We start from the raw sequence: 23,307 nt of genomic DNA, 5'->3' as shown, positions 1-23,307 counted from the left end.
TGTTTTAAACTATTACTATTTGTATCCTTGGCAATGACAAATTCTCCTTCCTTTTTCCAAAGTCAAGTACTTTCTAGGAATAGAAGGCATATTTTAGGAAGGTTTGATCTAAAGTAGAGTTGGCAAACCTTTTTCCTATAATAAGCCAGATTTTTAGGCTTTGCAGGCCACACAAGATCTGGCATATACTTTTGGTTTTAACAACTCTAAAACATAAAAGCCAAACTTAGCTACCACATCACACAAAAACAGTTTGCTGATGCCTGATCTAAAGGTATAGCCAAACCTGAAATATACACAAAGATTATTATTATTTTTACAAAAACCCATTCATCTCTGCTCTTACAGCTTCCAATGGTGACCACTTGACTATTCTGAAAATAAGTTTTATCAATCTGTAGACAGCTCTAATTGTTGATTGGGGAAGGTAGGGAGGGCAATGTTTTATTGTAATCTGAGCTGTTTGTACGTTTATCTATAATTTTCACCTACAGTCCTTAGGTCCACACTGTGGAGTAACAAAAGCAAAGTCCATTTGGCTTCCATGTCAAAAGAGCTACTTTTATCTTTCAACCATGCCTCAGAACATGGGATCTGGACACATTAGCATGCTGAAGGGCTTCCTCAAGTGGACAATTTTGTACAATTAATATATAAGCTACTAAGCATGTAAGAAATTATTTAGAGAAAAAACTCATTTGCTAAGTTTTTGACATGTAACAGTCAATAGCAATTTTAAAAGATGTGGGGAGGAAAGTTAGAAATAATCCCTACTGTTGAAAACTATACAGAGGAGACTCTCAACATTCTTAAAGATGTAATGAACAAAGCTGAAGTGAGTTTCCAATGAAGAACTTATCTTTCAAAAGTTTACATGCTAGAATGACACTTAAAATCTTGAAGTACCTAAGATTTGTTTTAGCTGCTTTCTCCTAATTCAGTGTTCCAAGTTACAGCCATACAACTAATTTCTTACCTAAATTGACTACATTCTTGGCCCAAAAGGTAGGATCACAATGGAAACGTATTGCTCCATTAGCAGCAGGGACAGGATCACACCGTGCTTTCAAAATATGGCGCAACTGAAAAGTAATCTTAAAGGGAAAAAAATCACATTAGTCTTAAAATTAAATACCACTTGAGAAAACAAACAAGATAAAGACATAATAAAACGTCATGTAGCCCCAGAGTGTCCATCTCAGATGAGACAAAATCAGTTTAAAAAAACTATATTAACAATCAAATGCACATGCTTGAATTTCTGCCATTTCTGGTGATAAACTACATTCCCTTAGTGTATGATTTCATTTATATGAAATTCTAGAAAATGACAAAAAGCAGACTAGTGGCTGCAAAATGCTAGGGGTAGAGAAAAACAAAAAAACATTTGTAGGTAATAGAAACTTCCTATATTTTGATGTGATGGTGATTACTTCTACTGAAATTCAAAATGTAAATTTACATAGGTTAAGTAGCATCTTAATAAGGTCAATGTGAAGAGAAAGAAGGTGTGATGGGTCTCACCAGTCGCTTGCTGTACAGCAGTGCCGTGCTGCTCCCACTTGCGATCGCCCAGTTTGTAAAGTTCATAACGTGTTTCACCTGCCGGGAAAGGCCTGTGATGTCATTCTGTTGCTGCAGTAACTTCATCTGTCTTTCTTTTGTAACATTCTGAAACAGAACAAGAGGTTCACTGAGGAATTACTATACATATCAGTTCAATTTCTATTGTAAATGAACATAATACTTATATTTATCTTTAAATATGGGATAACTTAAGCTCCTCGTTATTTAATGAGTCTATGATCAAGGACAAAGTTACTAAGAAAAGAGGGACTAAAATTTAGTTCTTAGTTCTCTGGGCTAAAATAGACATTGTACATACAGAAACTAACATTAATTATGTCTTCCTTTTCCTTCAGAAGATGAAAAGTCTTTGTTAAAAATAGTGTCCTTCTATTAGACTAATCTAATATATAGAGCTTATAACATATGAGCTGACCTTTAGAAATAATTTTATTATCTTAACTAAATACACTTCTCAGGCCAAAGAAAATTTTGTGTTACCAGTGCCATCTACTGGTATGGCAATGAGGCTGAAAAAACCTATTCTTTTAAATATTAAGACAAAAGGAGAAAGATGAATTGCAGAGTGGAAGCAAAGACCAATTTGAGGAAAATGCTGCAAAGGAAAAATCAACTGCTTTCTGGGGATGAAACTTCCCAGAAGGAATAGAAGATGCTCTATGTCCTTTGACTTTCAGCATGCTAAACAACTTGCCTCTTCAGTCTTAACCACTTTCTTACAAGTGATTCAACTGAGTTTACTGAACAATTTTTCTCCTAAGGAAATAAGTTGCTCACTTTATAATGTAAATTAGTAGATAAAAATATTCAACTGATGGGAGTTTTATTTACAACTTCCCAGAAAATCATCCCTGTTATAAAGTTTAGGAAAACCTCTATTTTACAAAGTTTAGAAACATAGTACACTAGAAAATATCTATTGCTTAAATTATCACCATGTTAGAAATATGTGACAGCTTTATCACTAGGTATTTGTGTATATTTTAGCAATAAAAGGCACTTTAATTCAAAACTTTTACTTCAAAAGTTCTTGAAATGGTTTCAGAACATTACTTTAGACCTATAATTAAAATGTGTTTACTGTAACTTAAAAGGTATCAAAAATAATTGCCTGCTCCTGCTCTCTCTTTACAAGATCCTTTTTAAAAAAAAAATCTATTAAGCTTAAATGCAACTAGGCTGGATATACAACAGTCACAAGAAACCTCAAACTAACAATATGCGTGAGAGTACTTTTAATCTCACAATAGCAGAACAATGGCAATGTGTATTTCAAAAGACAGAAATTCAGAAATAATACTCTGCTGACATATATTTATATGTAATTATGCCTAATATTTCACAATTTTGAATAAAGCAATAGCAACAGGAAAAAAATCTATAAAAAAGTTGAGGTTAATAGTAACTAAAAGTTAAACAATCAAATATCCATGTAATTTAAATTATTACTTTTCAATTGTACTTTAAATGTAACCCCATATTACCTAAGCCAATTTAAAACCACAAAATTTTGAGAACAATCAACTATGGTCAGTAGAGTCTCTGATTAAAACAATCTGCATTTCACAAATTGACCGGCTTCTCATCCAGAAATTTACATTCATATATTAACCTCAAAATATGGAACATAAAGACATAATACAAAAGAATTACCAGTAAATTTAAAGTTTATAAATTTCAAAATGAATAGCATTTTTATGAAAACTATGGAACATTAAAAAATAAAATGAAGCACCCACATGAGTCAGTTAAGACTCCCAATATACAATGTCAAAGTTAAACTGAGGGCCCATCTTGAGGGGAGAAGAAGGAGTGTGGCAGGTCAGCTTTGTCTTCATGTATATCACATTTTAGTAATAATTCTTTCATTTCTAAGAGGCCAACACTATCTCCTAACTGATATGGCTAAAGTATTATTAATTAAATTGGGCTATAAAGTAACTAACTTGAAAAGAGGATTTTCCAATTAAAAAAACACACGAAAAAAATTTTAACTGACTTTACTTTCATACCCCCCGCAACCAATCTAAAAGAGCTTTCAATAAACATTAAAAACAGCTACAGAGCAAGAGAAGCAGTTTTTGTTTTATTTTGGCTTTGAACCATACCTCTAGCTGCTGTAAGAGAGATTTTCCTTTCTTATTAATCTCATTGATAAGGGTGAAAATGGCCACTTTAATTTCCTGTTCTACTCGTTTGTTAGTCTCATTTACTTCTTTTATCCTGAATAAGAGAAATGCATCATTAGGTTATCGACTTATCCTACGTCTCTGAATTACCAACTGTAACAGAAATTCATCCAACTGGGCACTTAAATGAGTAATTAAATTTTTGTCGAATGTACAACTTATGTTTTGGCAGACCTGACCACTCAATTTGGCCCAAACAAGTTATGTATGTAGACAAAGAATGAATTAAATATTTAGTAATTTCAAGTTAAGTTCATAAAGGACAGTTTATTACACTACATGGCAATCTCCTTTAGTTTCTATGACATGAAAGTGATATACAAACATCTGCCATCAATGATTGCTGGTTAGTGTTAAATATGGCACATTGGTTCTATTTAATCATAGTGCTTTTCAAGAACAATGAATAAAGAACCAATGTTGCAACCAATACTATTATCTTTTGAAACAGTAGGAAGCGTAGAAGCATTTAGGTTCACTTATAACTACTTCAAATGTTAATTCATATATACTCATTGCATGGGTTTTTCTCAAAATGACTTACTTCTCAAAATGTTTTAAGGGAATAAAACACTTTCATTCCTTTTATAAAAATAGCTGTTAAATGTTTTAGAAATAAATATAAGCTACCATGAAGTTATGAAAATTTTGGTTGCAAATATGAAATAGCCAATACCTTGCTATTTATAAAATAGGAAGAGAAAAATCCCACAAATATAAATACATAAAATGTTCACAAACAATCATAAGATGGTAACCTTCAACTTTTACACATTCTACTTTTGTACAAACTATAACTAACACTTTCAACCACTAAAACTGCCTTTCATTTATCAAGTACAAATTTGAATAACTTGAATACACTGGGTCAAGAATGTAGTTTCCCTTCCTTTGTACATCCGGCACTGATTTGAAATTTTTACTCAGTGCTGTCCTTATCTTATTAAAGTGAGTGGAGGACAATTTTTTAAAAATGAGAGTGCTAATTACTAGTGCTAAGAAACACATGACTCAAAATGATTCGGAAAGGAAGGGAGGTTCAAGAGGGAGGGAACATACACATACCTATGGCTGATTCATGCTGATGCATGGCAGAACCAACGCAACATTGTAAAGCAATTATCCTCCAATTAAAAATAAATAAATTTAAAAATAAAAAAAAAAAAAAGATTCAGCCAAAGGTTGAAATCATTAAGCATGCTGACAGTAGAGTCAAACACCCCTAGGTTTAAGCATGGATAATATACATTCAATTGTAAAGGAAGAAAAAAAAAGGAATGTACATTAAAAAATGGAGAAAAGTCATCAAAGAATTTAAAAGAAGTATAATTACAGATTTTAATCTTAAATGCTTTATTTTAAAGCTTTCTGGAGATGAAATTCTTTCTCCAACCATCTGTAATCATACGACACATAAGCCTCACTTGTCTATACAGATTGAGGAATGTTTATACAAAATATGCATAACATACATGTATAAAAATACAGGACTGTAATATGAATTATCTTTCTATCCTTTCTCTGTAAAGGATAACCATCTGTAACTTATGAGAAGGCAGCTATCCTCTCCAATATCGTCTACAATGTAACAGCAGTATAAAAAACATCCTGACATAACCACAAGAACAAACTAAGACTAGTATATGTGTATATATATTTATATATTATCTACAATCTCTGAAAAGCCTCTATTTTCCTTTGGTATAACCTTTTAGGATGAAAGTTATAACATCTCTTAATGTCTATTATTATCTAATATACTATATAATCACCATTCATTCATCTTCAATATTTTAAGTATTTACTGGGTCTTTTCAAATCATCAAAAATTAATTTTAATATTCTAGAGAACCTAGAAGTCTTAATTTTGTGAGTCTGAAGACCAAAAACATATGAACCCTTATTCATACCTCTAGGAACATAGGGGTTTTAATTATGTCAGCTCCAAGTGTGTGTCTGCAAGGGCTCCTTTAAGAGTCCTAATCTTCTTAACCTACTCACTGATGAACTTAGTCCCAACAGCCATTGTGGGTTTTTTGTGTCTGTTTTTGTTTGTTTGTTTGTTTGTTTTTGTGGCCACAGTACATGATCTGAGTCCCCTAACTAGGAATCGAACCCATGGCCCCTGGAGTGTAAGTATGGAGTCTTAACCACTGGAACACCAGAGAAGTCTCAGTCCCACGTGCTTTATCAATAAATTTAGTTAATTTAGAAATCAACAAAAATAGGATTTCTAAAAACTAGTGTTGGTGATTTTAAAAAGCTAAAATTTGAAGGTTTACTATGTGCCAGAAACTGTTCTCATAATAATACAACTAAGATAAGTACTGTTTTTAATGCTTGTTTTACAGATGGGAAATTTGCCCACCATTCTTCATATTCACTCCTCTGTCTTCCACAGTCTCTAGGTGAAATTTTATAATTCAACTCTTTATACATTAATTGCTTTTTCTATACTTAACTAAGCCTTATGAATACTAGAGTGATATTAATTATATAACAAAGATGTATCCTAAATGAGTATCCAAAATTTTAGTGAATTAAATTTTCTTTAATAAATATCATAATCCAAACTCAAATCATTTACTCCTCAAAAAAAAAAAATCTTTTCTATATATGCTTAATATAATATAGAAGGAAAACAAATTTAAACTGGACCCACTTTGTTTAATAATCTTTAAAGTGAAATTTTGGTTTTAAGGAACCACACTTACCTATTCTGCACCTGAGTAGCTGCAAAATGAACATAATTCTTCTTCTCAAGAAGCTTAGCCAGTAGATTCTCAATTGCACCTTTCTGGTTTTGAAAAGCTTCTTCCAAAAACTGGTACCTTCAAAACAAAAAACCAAAAATTACATTTAAAACAGAAAATTTATGACTGTGATTTGGGAACAAACAACTGCTGGATGAGTCAATCTTGAAACCTTACTTAAATGATCAACATTCTAAGAAGGACACACACCACTTACATTACCAGCAACTTTTAACTACAAATTTTCCTTCACTCTTAACCTGACCCAGTGAATCCACTTTAAAACAAACAAACAAAATTACTCAAAATTGCTCAAGTGTTCTTACATTAGAGTTTTGATTCAGGATTGCATTTTTTAAAAATCCAAATACTGGCATGAGTTGTATACATTTTAAATCAGAAAATATAATCACATTACACAAAATACTTTCAAAGGTGGGAAAACTACCCACAATTTCAAAATCATAAAATCACTGCTACTATTGTAATATATGTGTGTGTTAGTTGCTCAGTCGTGTCCAACTCTTTGCGACTCCAAGGACTGTAGCCCACCAGGCTCCTCTGTCCATGGAATTCTCCAGGCAAGAATACTGGAGTGGGTTGCCACTTCCTTCTGCAGGGGATCTTCCCCACCCAGGGATCAAGCCCATGTCTCCTGCATCACAGGCAGATTCTTTACCATCTGAGCCACCAGGAAAATCATGCAGAACTATAATATAAAAGATCTGAAGAAGAGAGAAGGGGAAGATCAGCTACAACTCTAAAGACAGTAGCTCAGATGATCAGAGTACAGTACTAATGGGTACAGCTGAATAAACAAGCTTGAACAATGGTCTCTGACTCTGTCACAATGATCAACATCTTCGGTAATTTGAAAGTTTAACTGGAGCCAAAGCATCCATGGTATAACCTAAAAACTGAACACCTAGCTAAGGCAGAATCAAGAAAAGATTGCCAGAAAAGAGAAGCTCAAGGTACTGAAGAAGTTTTCCTTATCTATGTGGACACAAATCATTAAAGTAAAAGCAGAAATTCAGATGCAGAGGAAGGCTATGAGCACCTAAATGTTTGTACCTTTAGTAAAGGTCTCTGTTGTGGTAAACACAGGAGGAAAGGCTCTGACGTTGTTAACAAAAGGAAAGTTTGCTGAGTGGTAGGGTTTAAGATGTAAAGGAAAAACAGAGAATTAGAATGCAAAGTTTAGAAAAATAGGGTGAGCCTGGTTACACAAAACAGCTGGCAAATGAGGTTTTTATTTTGTGCATTAAGAATTTTTTATTACAGTGAAATATACATAATGAGCATATCATTCTATGATTTTCAAGGAGAAATATTTTAAAGCAAAAAAAAGAACCTATCTACAATGTAAAGTCTAGCACATGATAACTTGTATGATATATTAACTAAACACCACAAAAGCATGTGAGTATTTTAATTTAAAAGGCTTTTAAAAGAGGTTCTGTTACAAAGGTGAGCCAGACTATTCCTTCATTGAAGAAACATTAAAGGAACAACCTTTGATTCATTTCCTATACCATTTATTTCTCAAAGGCCAAAATGAAATTTGACTGTATTTAATCTGCATGGATAAAGCAGGAATATGAGATTTCCATGCTAACCCTTTTGACTTAAGCTTTACATTGTAAAGAAGAAAGATCTTTTGACCCACAGTTTAAATATGTCAGCAAATAAGAAGGCATTGGGCAGAAAGGTCAACTAGTACCATAACTCACAAAATTTTAATTCATGAAATTTAAATCTGTACAATTTTATTTCTTTTCTCAACTCAATGTTTCAGAATCCTACTTCTAGAAATGTCTTACTGCATTCATAGGAACAAGCAGGAAGCAAATACACCACGATACACCTAGGAGAAAGTATATTCCCTTTCATGCCTTCATATAGGTGTTGACATCTACACTGGATGTTAAAGGGTGAGTAAGACCTTTCTAGGTAAACAAACCTGGGAGAAAGGTAAGAGCTTTCACTGGGGTAAACAATCTGAATGTACAAAAGTACACAGTTCTGAAGCCATCTGTCAATTTCAGGGCCGAGGAAAAGACAAAGCTACAGAAACAGGGAGGTACCAGGTGTTAAACAGAAGTGTACATTTTGCTGAAGGTGGACTCAGATAATAAATAATAGTTAACCATCAAGAGATAGGTAAAACACTGATAATCGGATGTGCTTCCATTCACTTGAATGAATGTCTACTGTATTACTAGAAGAAAAATACTAACTTGAGCTTGAAAAACAAATGAACAATAAAGTAGTTTTGGCTACAAGCTCCTTCTGATTCTCTTAGCTAACAGAATAAACTAACACTGCATTTTCTTTTTGCACTAATCAATGTAATAGGTGAAATACTTCAGAAATGAGGGGGAAGAACAACTAATAAATGGATTAACCATAATTCTGTTAATATGTAATATGCAGTTTCTTAGATTTTAATCTTGCATATGAAGCAGTGATTCTTAACATGGAATTCTTCACCACAGTGAGTTATTTTGTGTATTTCTAAATGTCTATATAAAAATTACACACACCCACGATTTAGTAATGATGGGCTTATAAGTTAAGACTTTTTCTCCTTTTGGCTAGAATTATAGAAACTCAGTATAACATGTATGCTATCAATTATCATGTTTTGGACAGAATCATTATGCTTATATATATATAAATTTATTGAGAAATAAACTATTAGTTAAAGCTGTTTGCTAAGTTTTTGAAAAGAGGGCTCTCGTAAGTATGGGAAGTGAATAAAAGAATTTTTCCAAAGGCTGAGAATCACTTAGCTAAAACTACAAACTGTAACTTCTGAATGCACATTTAAAGTCTTATCAGACCCTGAGTTGTAAAAGGATGCCACTCTATTTGCCAAGTAATTATTCTTGGCCAAGTAATTATTCTTAGTAACTATCAGAGAATGTTTAACAGTTGATAAGATTTTACTCTGGCACTTCTAGGGAAATACATCATCTTAGTTTGTATGCAAACTGAATGTCTAGGTAAACATCCTTTAAAGCTGATATGTAGTCATTCTGACTCAGTGTCTTCCTTAAATCAGTTATCCATAAAATTTCATAAATACGAATTATATAAATTTTCAAGCATAGGTTAAAGCACAGATTCAATCGCACAGAACCAACCATCCACTTGCAAAAAGTATCCATTTATAGTTAATTTTTTCAGTATATCCCCCTACTCTATCCTCAAGATTACCCTGAAAAATACTCCAAACATAATTTAACTAAGCATTTATCAATCTAGAAATAACAACAATTAGCCCATTTTGAGAACTTACAATGTTTTCAAGCACTTTGCTAAGTATCTCACATGGATTCTCATTAAATCTTTAAAAAGACTTAATAACTAAGTAATATTACAGTCGTCACAGTAACAGATGATTTGGACAATTTTCTATGTCTCAGGTCTTCTTCAGAAAAATATGTAATAATCGTATCTTACAGGATTAGTCCAAGAATTAAATTGATCAAAAAAATATAAAACACTTAAATAAACATACTATTTTGCTTATTAAAGCAGAGTAAAGGCGTAAAGCTGGTTATCACTGGTATTTTTAGCAGTATTTTAAAACGATTTCCATTGTTTAAAATAAAAAGCCTCAATCCAGCAGCAACAGAAGACCTAGAGTGTACATAACGACCTCACAGACGTGCCTGCGAGACTCTTCAGCTGAGGTTGCGCTCCTTACTCAAGGCAGTACGTGAAAGGGAGGTGATGATGCCAGAAGGACTGAGCAACAGCTGTGAAGACCTCCAAGAGCTTCTAGAACTAACACCCAAAAAAGATGTCCTTTTCATTACAGGGGACTGGAATGCAAAAGTAGGAAGTCAAGAGATACCTGGAGTAACAGGCAAATTTGGCCTTGGAGTACAGAATGAAGCAGGGCAAATAGAGTTCTGCCAAGAGAACGCACTGGTCACAGCAAACACCCTCTTCCAACAACACAAGAGAAGACTCTACACAGGGACATCACCAGATGGTCGACACTGAAATCAGACTGATTATATTCTTTGCAGCCAAAGATGGAGCAGCTCTATACAGTCAGCAAAAACAAGACCCAGAGCTGACTGTGGCTCAGATCATGAACTCCTTATTGCCAAATTCAGACTGAAATTGAAGAAAGTGGAGAAAACCACTAGACCATTCAGGTATGACCTAAATCAAATCCCTTATGACTATACAGTGGAAGTGAGAAATAATTAAGGGATTAGATCTAATAGATAGAGTGCCTGAAGAACTATGGATGGAGGTTTGTGACATTGTACAGGAGACAGGAATCAAGACCATCCCCAAGAAAAAGAAATGCAGAAAAGCAAAATGGCTGTCTGAGGAGGCCTTACAAATAGCTGTGAAAGGAAGAGAAGTGAAAAGCAAAGGAGAAAATGAAAGATATACCCATTTGAATGCAGAGTTCCAAAGAATAGCAAGGAGAGATAAGAAAGTCTTCCTCAGTGATCAATGCAAAGAAATAAGAGGAAAACAACAGAATGGGAAAGACTAGAGATCTCTTCAAGAAAATTAGAGATACCAAGGGAACATTTCATGCAAAGATGGGCTCGATAAAGGACAGAAATGGTATGCACCTAACAGAAGCAGAAGATATTAAAAAGAAGTGGCAAGAATACACAGAAGAACTGTACAAAAAAGATCTTCACAACCCAGATAACCATGATGATGTAATCACTCACCTAGAGCCAGACATCCTGGAATGTGAAGTCAAGCAGGCCTTAGGAAAGCATCACTACGAACAAAGCTAGTGGAGGTGATGGCATTCCAGTTGAGCTATTTCAAATCCTGAAAGATGACGCAGTGTAAGTGCTGCACTCAATATGCCAGCAAATTTGGAAAACTCAGCAGTGGCCACAGGACTGGAAAAGGTCCGTTTTCATTCCAATCCCAAAGAAAGGCAACGCCAAAGAATGCTCAAGCTACCACACAATTGCACTCATCTCACATGCTAGTAAAGTAATGCTCAAAATTCTCCAAGCCAGGCTTCAGCAATACGTGAACCGTGAACTTCCTGATGTTTTAAGCTGGTTGTAGAAAAGGCAGAGGAACCAGAGATCAAATTGCCAACATCCGCTGGATCATCGAAAAAGGAAGAGAGTTCCAGAAAAACATCTATTTCTGCTTTACTGACTATGCCAAAGCCCTTGACTGTGTGGATCACAATAAACTGTGGAAAATTCTGAAAGAGATGGGAATACCAGACCACCTGACCTGCCTCTTGAGAAACATGTATGCGGGTCAGGAAGCAACAGTTAGAACTGGACATGGAACAACAGACTGGTTCCAAATAGGAAAAGGAGTACGTCAAGGCTGTATATTGTCACCCTGCTTATTTAACTTATATGCAGAGTACATCATGAGAAACGCTGGGCTGGAAGAAGCACAAGCTGGAATCAAGATTGGCGGGAGAAATATCAATAACTTCAGATATGCAGATGATACCACCCTTATGGCAGAACGTGAAGAACTAAAGAGCCTCTTGAAGAAAGTGAAAGAGGAGAGTGAAAAAGTTGGCTTAAAGCTCAACATTCAGAAAACGAAAATCATGGCATCCAGTCCCACCACTTCATGGCACATAGATGGGGAAACAGTGGACACAGTGGCTGACTTTTTATTTTTCTGGGCTCCAAAATCACTGCAGATGGTGACTGCAGCCATGAAATTAAAAGACACTTGCTCCTTGGAAGGAAAGTTAGGACGAACCTAGAGAGCATATTAAAGAGCAGAGACATTACGTTGCCAACAAAAGTCCATCTAGTCAAGGCTATGGTTTTTCCAGTGGTCATGTATGGATATGAGAGTTGGACTATAAAGAAGGCTGAGCACCAAAGAATACTGTGGTGTTGGAGAAGACTCTTGAGAGTCCCTTGGACTGCAAGGAGATCCAACCAGTCTATCCTAAAGGAGGTGTGTTCCCCCATCAATGAACACAGTCCTGGGTGTTCACTGGATGGTCTGATGTTGAAGCTGAAACTCTAGTATTTTGGCCACCTGATGCGAAGTTGACTCACTGGAAAAGACCCTGATGCTGGCAAAGATTGAAGGCAGGAGGAGAAGGGGACGAGAGAGGATGAGATGGTTGGATGGCATCACTGACTCGATGGACACGGGTCTGGGTGGATTCCGGGAGTTGGTGATGGACAGGGAGGCCTGGCGTGCTGCGGTTCATGGGGTCACAAAGATTCAGGGATGACTGAGCGACTGAACTGAACTGAAAAGCTGCAGAGAGCACGCACTCTGAGCACACATGATGAGAACCAAAAGGATAGAAATCTCAAGAAAGCTTGGGAAAGACATTAGGATTCTCACATAAATAGAAAAGGGAACAGAAGATAAACTAACTTTAACTCACAAAAGGAACACCATAACATCAACTGATGTTTCAGTTACTTAAGACTTCATTAGTAGAACAAGCTGTTACTTTACACTGCTACCTTTCTTCAAAGTTCCTAATCTTTTCTTCTGTAACATCTAACCTGCTCTTAATTCCATCTGAAATCAAACAGAAAAAAACTGGAGGAGAGATCAATAAAGGAACAGTGAGTTTTAGGACAACTGTAATAAAATTAATACATGTATGACTGGCATCCCCAAATGGGGAGGGGAGGGAAAGGGAAGAGGCAATAAGTATTGGAAGAAATTGTAACACTGCAATAAAATTTCCCGAATTTGACAAAAACTATAAAACCTATATAGATCTAAGCAGCTCAACCCCCTCCAAGCACAAGAAACATTTAAAAAATTACACAAAGATATATTGTCTTCAAACTGCTTAAAGTTGGTAATAAAGAAAAATTTTAAGTACTGAGAGGCAAAAAGATATATACAGAAGAATAAAGACAGAACAGTATCTAATAATAATCATATGGTTTTTATCTTTCAATTTGTTAATATGGCGTATCATACTATTGATTTGCAAATACTGAAGAATCCTTGCTTCCTAGCATAAAGCCCACTTGATCATAATGTATGATCTTTCTAATATGTTGGATTCTTTCTGCTAGAATTCTGTTGAGGATTTTGCATCTATATTCATCAGTGATACTGGACTGTTGTTTTCTTTTTTTGTGGCATCTTTGTGGTTTTGGTGTCAGGGTGATCCTGGCCTTGTAGAATGAGTTTGGGAGTTTTTCTTCCTCTGCATTTTTGTGGAAGAGTCTGAGTAGGATAGGTGTTAGCGCTTCTCTGAATTTTTGGAAGAATTCCACCTGTGAAGCTATCTAGTTCTGGGGTTTTGTTTGTTGGAAGATTTTTTATTATAGTTTTGCATGTGTAAAGAATGAAACTAGAACAGTTTCTAATACCATACACAAAAATAAACTTCAAACAGATTAAAGACCTAAATGTAAGACCATAAACTATAAAACTTTTAGAGGAAAACAAAGGCAGAACACTCTCTGACATAAACCACAGCAAGATCCTCTATGACCCACCTCCCAGAGTACTGGAAATAAAAACAAAAATAAACAAATGGGACCTGGTTAAACTTAAAAGCTTTTGCAAAATGAAGGAAACTATAAGCAAACTGAAAAGACAGCCCTCAAATTGGGAGAAAATAATAGCAAATGAATAAACTGACAAAGAATTGATCTCCAAAATATACAAGCAGTTCATGCAGCTCAATACCAGAAAAATAAACAACCCAATCAAAAAGTGGGCAAAAGACCTAGACAGACATTTCTCCAAAGAGGACATACAGATGGCTAATAAACACATGAGAAGATGCCTAACTTCACTATTAGAGAAATGCAAATCAAAACCACAAGGTATCATCTCACACCAGTCAGAATGGCCATCATCAAAAAGTCTACAGACAAAAAATGCTGGAGAGGGTGTGGAGAAAAGGTGACCCGCTTACACTGCTGGTGGGAATGAAAACTAGTACAGTCACTATGGAGAACAGTGTGGAGATTCCTTAAAAAACTGGGAAAAGAACTGTCATGGGACCCAGCAACCCCACTGCTGGGCATACACCCCCCCCGCAAGGAAACCAGAATTGGTAAAGACACATGTACCCCAATGTTCACTGCAGCACTATTTATAAGAGGGAGGACATGAAAGCACCTAGATGTCCATCAGCAGATGAATGTATAAGGAAGTAGTGGTACTTATACACAATGGAATATTATATTCCACTAAAAAGGATTGCATTTGAGTCAGTTTCAAGGAGGTGGATGAACCTGGAGCCTATTAAACAAAGTGAAGTAAGTCAGAAAGAGAAAGATAAATACTGTTTATCAGCATATACATGGAATTTAGAAAAACAGTACCAACGATCTTACATGCAGTGCAGCAAAGGCGGCCAATGTAAACAGCAGACTTTTGGACTCAAGGGGGGACGGTGAACGTGGCATGATTTGAGAGAACAGCACTGAAACATATACATTACCATATTTAAAATAGGTGGCCAGTGCAAGTTCAATGAATGAAGCAGGGCACCCAAAGCGGGTACTCTGGGACAGCCAGAGCGATAGGGTAGGGAGAGAGTTGGGTTCAGGATGGGGGGAACACATGTATACCTGTAGCCAGTTCATGCTGATGTATGACAAAACCATCACAATATTGTAATGAAATACAATTTAAATAAATTAATTTTTTAAAAAAGGACAATAGGCTTCTCACTGGAAACAATTCAAGCCATAACAGAGTAGAGCTATATCTTTAAAGTACTGAGAGAAAACTGTCAAATTAGAATTAGAGATACAGCAGAAACAGCTTTCAAATATCAAAGTGAGACTTTTGGGAATAATAAAAATACGTTCACTATTCTGACTGTGATGATGGTTTCGCAAGTGTGTTACCTTTGCCACCAACAGTCACTTGCTCCTTTACTACCTCTACAGGACTAAAGGAAAATTACTATAATGCTGCAGAAGAGAGATGAATCCTTAGAAGTAGTAGTCACAAAGTACACCATACGAATTTTTAGACCAAGTACACATCATCTGATGGTCTGAAACAATTTCATTCTGGATATTTAATAGCCTCAACCTGGTAGTGCTTCAATGAACTGGCGAAAGGAAATTCAAACCTTTATTGAAGAAAGCATCATAATTCTAGACAAAGTATTTGCATAAGTAATTTTAAAGGAAAATGTGAAGTTCATCGTTTTAAAACAGATATATATATATATATATATATATAAATGGCATATTTGAGTTAAGCAAGCCCATTCACTACGACAAGGCTGTGATAGATGATGCTGTTAAAGTGCTGCAGATAATACGTTAGTACATTTGGAAAGCTCAGCAGTGGCCACAGGACTGAAAAAGGTCAGTTTTCATTCCTCCTTCCAAAGAAGGGCAGTGCCAAAGAACGCTCAAACTATCATACAACTGCGCTCATTTTACACACTAGTAAGGTTATGTCAAAAATGCTTAAACCTAGGCTTCAGCAGTATGTGAACTGAGAACTTCCAAGTGTACAAGCTGGCTTTCGAAGAGGCAGATGAACCAGAGATCAAATTGCCAATATCTGTTGGATCAGAGAGAACAAGGGAATTCCAGAAAACCGTCTACTTCTGCTTCACTGACTATGTGAAAGAAAGCCTTTGATTGTGCAGATCACAGCAACTGTGAAAAATTCTTAAAGACATGAGAATATCAGACCATCTTACCTGTCTCCTGAGAAACCTATATGTGGGGTCAAAAAGCAACCATTAGAACCTTACATGGAACAACTGACTGGTTCAAAACTGGGAAAGGAGTACGACAAGACTGTATATTGTCACCATGTTTATTTAACTTACATGCAGAGTACATCATGCAAAATGCCAGGCTAGATGAAGCTCAAGCTTCAGTCAAGATTGCTGGGAGAAATATCAACAATCTCACACACAGAGAAGGTAACATTCTAATGGTAGAAAGTGAAGAGGAACTAAAGAGCCTCTTGATGAGGGTGAAAGAGGAGAATGAAAAAGCTGGCTTAAAACTCAAACTCAACTTCAAAAACCTAAGATCATGGCAGCCGGTCCTATCACTTCATGGCAAATAGAAGGGGAAAAAGTGGAAGTAGTGATAGATCTTATTTTCTTGGACTCCAAAATAATTATTATTTTTTATACTAGCCGGAATTAGAAACAACCCAAATTACTATCAATAAAAGAATGAATTAACTATAGCCAAGAGGTTTCCAAACTTCCTTGGGTGATGATGCCATTTAGCATCTCAGCAGCTTTTTTTTCTTTTTCCACAGAACTAAAGTACCTAATATTTCCATTTATCAAGTAGCTAAGTAAAAGACAATTCAGATTTTATTTCATTTATATTTTAGTCATTCTCTAAACTGCACTTTTAGATACTTTTCTGTGTATGTCTATACACATACTCATATATATATAATAAAATCACAAGATATACATATTAAATCACAAGATATGTAAATATTAATATATATATTATATATAAGTCATAATGACTTATATATGTCATTAATAAGACTTCAAAGTATCCAGTCAGTGAATTCTTCTATTTGCCAGAAGCATTCAAAGGCTAGAAATACAACAGTAAACAAGACAAAACAGGGTCCTATTCTTCCTTTCCTTACATTCTAATTAATGAGAAAACAATTTAAATAGTGATGTGACAAAGAGGATATATGGATGGTTAAAAACTATAGACTGGATATACAGAAAAGATTCTTTTAGGGTGACACTTATGCTAAGATCTCAAAGGTAAGTACCAGCCATACAGAGATCAGAGATCAACTATAAATGGTGACAGGCAGGCTTACATTGCTGCAAAGGAAAAGTGATCAACCATTTTCAACCAATACGGGTTCCACTTTTCAGAATTTTAGCAACATTCATCTCAACCAATCTGTCCCTTTCCCAAATGGTAACTGATGACTCTGAAGAATGTTTCTTTCTCAAATCTTCTGAAATTCCTGTATTCAAGCTAACTCTCAGCCATGCCCACTTCTTCTAATCATAGCAAACATTCTGCAAGGGAACTGACTCACTGAGCCTATGAGTTCCTCAGATAGTTGGATAGATTCACAAACTACGATACAAAAATTAACAAGGCTTTTCCAGCAAAACCAAAATGAACGAACTATTTTTGGAGATTATCATGAACTACTATTGAACCATTGCTCAATCTCGAGCCTTGTAAAGATGGTGAGTCTCCCAAAACATCAACGACCATCTCTGTTTTTGTATTATTATATGCATAATCATCACCTCGCCTGGTACTTGGTACATGGTGAGTACTCAAATACCTACTGAACAAATGAGCTGAATGAACACTGAACTTCAGTAAACAAGCTACTTTTTCTGACAATAAATGAACTTCAGGAAAACAATTTGTCTGGATAGGAAAATCTGATTTGTTGCCATACCCCTTCCTGAGAAGACTGATAGTAGATATGAATTTGTATGTCATTTCTACCAGCTATCTGGATCACAAATTTTTGCACAAATCATTCGATTGTAGATATTCTACAATCCATACATATAGACATATGGATTATTTGAGGTGGAGGATGTCAGGGTGAAATAAGAGGAATGGGCAGGAATCTAGATTTAGGACAGAAGATCTTATTCTAAATAGGAAACAGGTGAAAGGGAACATGAAAGAAAGTATGGTTCAAGACCCCCCCACTTCAAGATGAGGGGCCCCCAAGCTTATGTTTCAGATCTTTTTGCCTGGTACAGAACATTTTTGCTAAAGATGGTTTGGTTATTTTTCTCAATATAAAAAGAAGTTTGTAAACAATTAAGCCCCAAAAGAACATGGAGAAGACCACACACTTACACAAACTAGGCCACCAAGCAATCGCCAGATCAGTGACTTGTGAAGTCCTACAAAGCACAGACAAATACCATAACTAGAAAAGTGAAAGTGCAGTCACTCAGTTGTGTCCAACTCTTTGCAACCCCATGGACCGTAACCTACCAAGGCTCCTCTGTCCATAGGATTTTCCAGGCAAGAGTACTAGAGTGAGCTGCCATTTCCTTCTCCAGAGGGGATCTGTCTGACCCAGGGAATGAACCCGGGTCTCCCACATTGCAGGCAAACACTTTACATCTGAGCCACCAGGGAATCCCATGAAGTCCTACAAAGTGCAGACAAATAAAGGAACTAGAAGGGGGCAGCAACTGAGGGAGACAAGAACCCAGGATCAGACACATATCGCCCAGTGTGTACTACTGCATTTGCCCTGTTACAACACAGTGAGGCAGGTGTGCAGTGATCTCACAGCATGTGAAAGTAACCCCTTTCTCTTCTTTAACTCCATGACACTAATCACTGCTACAGCAGGATAGAACAGTGGCTCTGGGAACTAAACAAAGAAGCTACCAGTGATGGTCGCTCTGGAAGTCAAGGAGGAAACGGCCAGAAATGTTAAAGGTTAAGGATCTTGTCCTTGCTTCATATATCCATCCCTGGGCAGCTCAAGATGGGTACAGAGGCATTGTTTCTAACACCTATCCTTATCCACTCATATTTTTTTACAAAAACACATACATACATACATACATATATACAGCCTGCCGTGCACAGTAGGCCTAGCCCAATCAAGCAAAGGATGGATCTGGTATGTAAAGCAAGTCCCATGCCCTGGGATTAGAGGTTTGTAACAGGAAACCTTTATCACACACAGAGATGGACCTTCGTCTAATCTTGGCTTCCCCTCTCTTTTACCTGGCCCAAACCTCTCCTAACCTCTCTGCACCACCTTTTCTGCACCACCTTTTTTGATTCAGACTAATTTCCAACCTTTTAGTAGAAGGCAACCAAGTCATGGGGCCAACCCAGTTAAAACCTAGCCTTCCATGAAACACTGAAGATGAATGGGTTTTAATTAAGAGGACACCATAAGAAAAGCCAGCTCTAACATGCAAATATAAGGTAGTTCAATAGGCTATATTACAGACCCCAAATAGTTTTTCTTTCTGGTGATACAGCAACAAAAAGTATTCCAACTGTGCAGACCCAGAGCTCCTGCTAACTTATGCTTGAGATTGCTCATGTACCTAGGAATACAGTACAGGAATAAGGGCCTCTGTTTAAAATTCACAAAAATACAAAACCAGAATATTATGAAAAGAAAATTAAAATACACAAGGTAAGTCATTTGCACATAGCTAGTGTGGTTGGCATCCTAGAGAAAGTGAGACCCAAGGAACAGTCACCCAAGGGAGCAAATAAATACAACTGTCCTGGCCCCGAAAGGAGTGCGAGTGAGCTTAGAAGCAGCAGGTCTGCAGCTGTTCCCTCAACCACCGCTTTCGCCTATCTTCACAACCCACTGCTTGGCACAGTTCTCAGCACCCTTCCAAACATGAGATTATAAGCAGACAAGATGAGGAAGACCCCGCCTTCCTTTGATACCCCCTCGCAAAGAATGTAGTAGCTTGTGGTTTGTGTCCATCAATCTGGTCTCATGCTTAATCTTTACATTCTGGCATGGAAATTTTATTTCATACCCTTCTTTAACAGTAAAACAACTTCTCTCTCCAGGCTCCTTTTGAAAACTGGAGATTCTGGAAGTGGAGGCTCAGATAAAGCATGCAGGGAGGGTTATCCCCGAAGCCCTCAAGTGCATCTGGATGGAGCATAACTGGAGTTCCTTTGCTTCATCCCTTCCCCCAACCAAGAGGGAAGTGGGGTGATGCTATGGATCCTGGTCTGAGATACATGTCTTACCCACTGTACTCCTGCTTTCCCCACTTTGCCAACTGATGCCTGGTTCTCAAAATTTCCAAAACATCCATCCTTGCTTTTTATTTAACAGCCTAATTCCAAGAAAAGCTATTTCTTTTGAGAAATTTAACTTATACAGTTCCAGTCAAGGGACCATCACTATATACTCTTTAGTTCAGTTCAATTTAGTTCAGTAGCTCAGTTGTGTCCGAATCTTTGCGACCCCATGAATCACAGCAAGCCAGGCCTCCCTGTCCATCACCATCTCCCAGAGTTCACTCAGACTCACATCCATCCATCCAGCCATCTCATTCTCTGTCGTCCCCTTTTCCTCCTGCCCCCAATCCCTCCCAGCATCAGAGTCTTTTCCAATGAGTCAACTCTTTGCATGAGGTGGCCAAAGTACTGGAGTTTCAGCTTTAGCATCATTCCTTCCAAACAACACCCTCTTTAACAAAAATGTCTGACATTAGATTCTATACGCAGAGTACATCATGAGAAATGCTGGACTGGAAGAAACACAAGCTGGAATCAAGATTGCCGGGAGAAATAGCAATCACCTCAGATATGCAGATGACACCACCCTTATGGCAGAAAGTGAAGAGGAACTAAAAAGCATCTTGATGAAAGTAAAAGAGGAGAGTGAAAAAGTTGGCTTAAAGCTCAACATTTAGAAAATGAAGATCATGGCATCCGGTCCCATCACTCCATGGGAAATAGATGGGGAAACAGTGGAAACAGTGTCAGACTTTATTTTTTGGGGCTCCAAAATCACTGCAGATGGTGCTTGCAGCCATGAAATTAAAAGACGCTTACTCCTTGGAAGAAGAGTTATGACCAACCTAGATAGCATATTCAAAAGCAGAGACATTGCTTTGCCGACTATGGTCCGACTAGTCAAGGCTAAGGTTTTTCCAGTAGTCATGTATGGATGTGAGAGTTGGACTGTGAAGGCTGAGCACCGAAGAATTGATGCTTTTGAACTGTGGTGTTGGAGAAGACTCTTCAGAGTCCCTTGGACTGCAAGGAGATCCAACCAGTCCATTCTGAAGGAGATCAACCCTGGGATTTCTTTGGAAGGAATGATGCTAAAGTTGAAGCTCCAGTACTTTGGCCACCTCATGAGAAGAGTTGACTCATTAGAAAAGACATTGATGCTGGGAGGGATTGGGGGCAGGAGGAGAAGGGGATGACCGAGGATGAGATGGCTGGATGGCATCACTGACTCGATGGACGCGAGTCTGAGTGAACTCCGGGAGTTGGTGATGGACAGGGAGGCCTGGTGTGCTGCGATTCATGGGGTCACAAAGAGTCGGACACGACTGAGCGACTGAACTGAACTGAACTGAACTCTCTCTTAAACCATACTGATCCTCAAAAACAATCCACAAACACCATTCTCTAACTATACAGAAAACTGTAATCAGGGATAAAAAATATTAAGGTGGAGCAAAGGTGACTTCCACTCTTAAACTATCACAGAATAACTAGTACCAGAATAGCCCTGCAACCAAAGATTATTAAACAAGTCAGAAATATACAACTATATTCAGTCACTGGACTGTAAGCAGAAAAATCTTATAATTCTTTAGAGACTATCCCTCTGTCTGAAGACAATTACATGATAAGAGCACAGAGAGCTGGAAACTAAGCAGAACACAGAAGTCTCTCTGAGCTGAGGAGGCAGAAATCAGGGTTTGGGACTTCATGAGCCAGTGGAATTCATGGAGTAAGGCACTAGAATGGAAGGAGCTGTGCAGGATGAGATTGGGGAGTGGGGGGTAAAGGAGAAGAAAAAATGAATTCCTCACAAGTCCTTAGCCAATCTCTGGGCAGTGATACACAGGATGAGATTATGCAGGGATTAACAAAGAGCAGCTGTTATGAAGTTGACACTGTAAAGAGAGAAACTGGAGATCAAGCAGTTGTAGGAGACAGAATTCCAGCTGAGCCAGTGGAAGAAGAGATTTTGTTTACTTCCCCAGGCATCCATCTGAGAAAACAGAAAGGCTACACATTAAAAGGAACAAAGAACTATACTTGATGCTTTTGAAGAATTGATGCGTTTAAACTGTGGTGTTGGAGAAGACTCTTCAGAGTCCCCTGGACTGCAAAGAGATCCAACCAGTTAATCCTAAGGAAATCAGTCTGGGATAGTCACTGGAACGACTGATGCTGAAGCTCCAATACTTTGGCCACCTGATGTGAAGAACTGACTCATTGAAAAAGACCCTGATGCTGGGAAAGACTGAAGGCAGGAGGAGAAGGGGACAACAGAGGATTAGATGGTTGGATGGCATCACCGACTCAACGGACATGAGTCTGAGCAAGCTCCAGGAGGTGGTGATGGACAGGGAGGCCTGGCGTGTTGCAGTCCATGAGGTCACAAAGAGTCAGACATGACTGAGTGACTAAACTGAATTACTACTTGGAATAAATTCTACCGTAGGCCTATTCTGTCCTAACGAAGTCTAAAATCAAGTCTTCACAAGATCTTCCAAGAAACAGAGTTCAGAAGCTGAGAGAGGCTTGGGCAATACCTTGGATTTCCACAGATCCTTACAAAGAGTGAAACCAAGCTTACACAAGATCAAGGTGATCAGCCAATAATTTAACTGCTTGCTAGAACAATTAACACTCTACAGAGGAAGATAAAAGAAACCAGAATTTCTATATCATCCATAATGTCCAAATCACAATTAAAAATCACTAGGTATTCAAAGAAATAGGAATGTATGACTCAAAGTAAAGAAAAACCTATTCAATACAAACTGTCACCAAGATAGTTCAACTGCTATATTAAGCAACTACTTCGAATAGGCTACTGTGTATTTACTCAAAATTTAAATGAAGTCTCAGCAAAGAAATAGAAACTATTTTTAAAAAGCTAAAATTCTAGAAAAGTGCAATAATTGAAAAAAATTCACCAGATGTGTCTGGTAGCAAATGGGAGATGACTGAAGAAAAGGGTGAGCAAAAATGAACACAAATGAGAAATTGTAACAACAACGAAGAAGTGAGAAAACAGACTGAAGGAAAATGAACAAAGCCTCAGGGACCTGTGTAACAAAATTAAGTGTCTAACAAATGTGTAAC

General features: G+C 37.0%; 1 protein-coding gene across 1 annotated transcript in view; it reads right to left on the bottom strand.

The window, feature by feature from the left end:
• Nucleotides 1-23,307, bottom strand: part of TRIM33 (tripartite motif containing 33) — a 141,729-nt gene that overhangs the window by 31,613 nt on the left and 86,809 nt on the right. The window contains exons 5-8 of the mRNA XM_052636645.1: nucleotides 6,491-6,607; nucleotides 3,696-3,810; nucleotides 1,525-1,671; nucleotides 977-1,094 (exon numbers count right to left, since the gene is read on the bottom strand). Of these exons, the coding sequence (XP_052492605.1) occupies nucleotides 977-1,094; nucleotides 1,525-1,671; nucleotides 3,696-3,810; nucleotides 6,491-6,607 (497 nt within the window). The remainder of the gene's footprint in view (nucleotides 1-976; nucleotides 1,095-1,524; nucleotides 1,672-3,695; nucleotides 3,811-6,490; nucleotides 6,608-23,307) is intronic.

This window comes from Budorcas taxicolor, chromosome 3 (genome assembly GCF_023091745.1).
Source record: "Budorcas taxicolor isolate Tak-1 chromosome 3, Takin1.1, whole genome shotgun sequence".
Classification (NCBI taxonomy): Eukaryota; Metazoa; Chordata; class Mammalia; order Artiodactyla; family Bovidae; genus Budorcas; species Budorcas taxicolor.
Note: the sequence above shows the minus strand (reverse complement) of the source record. Positions and strands in the feature narration are given on the sequence as shown.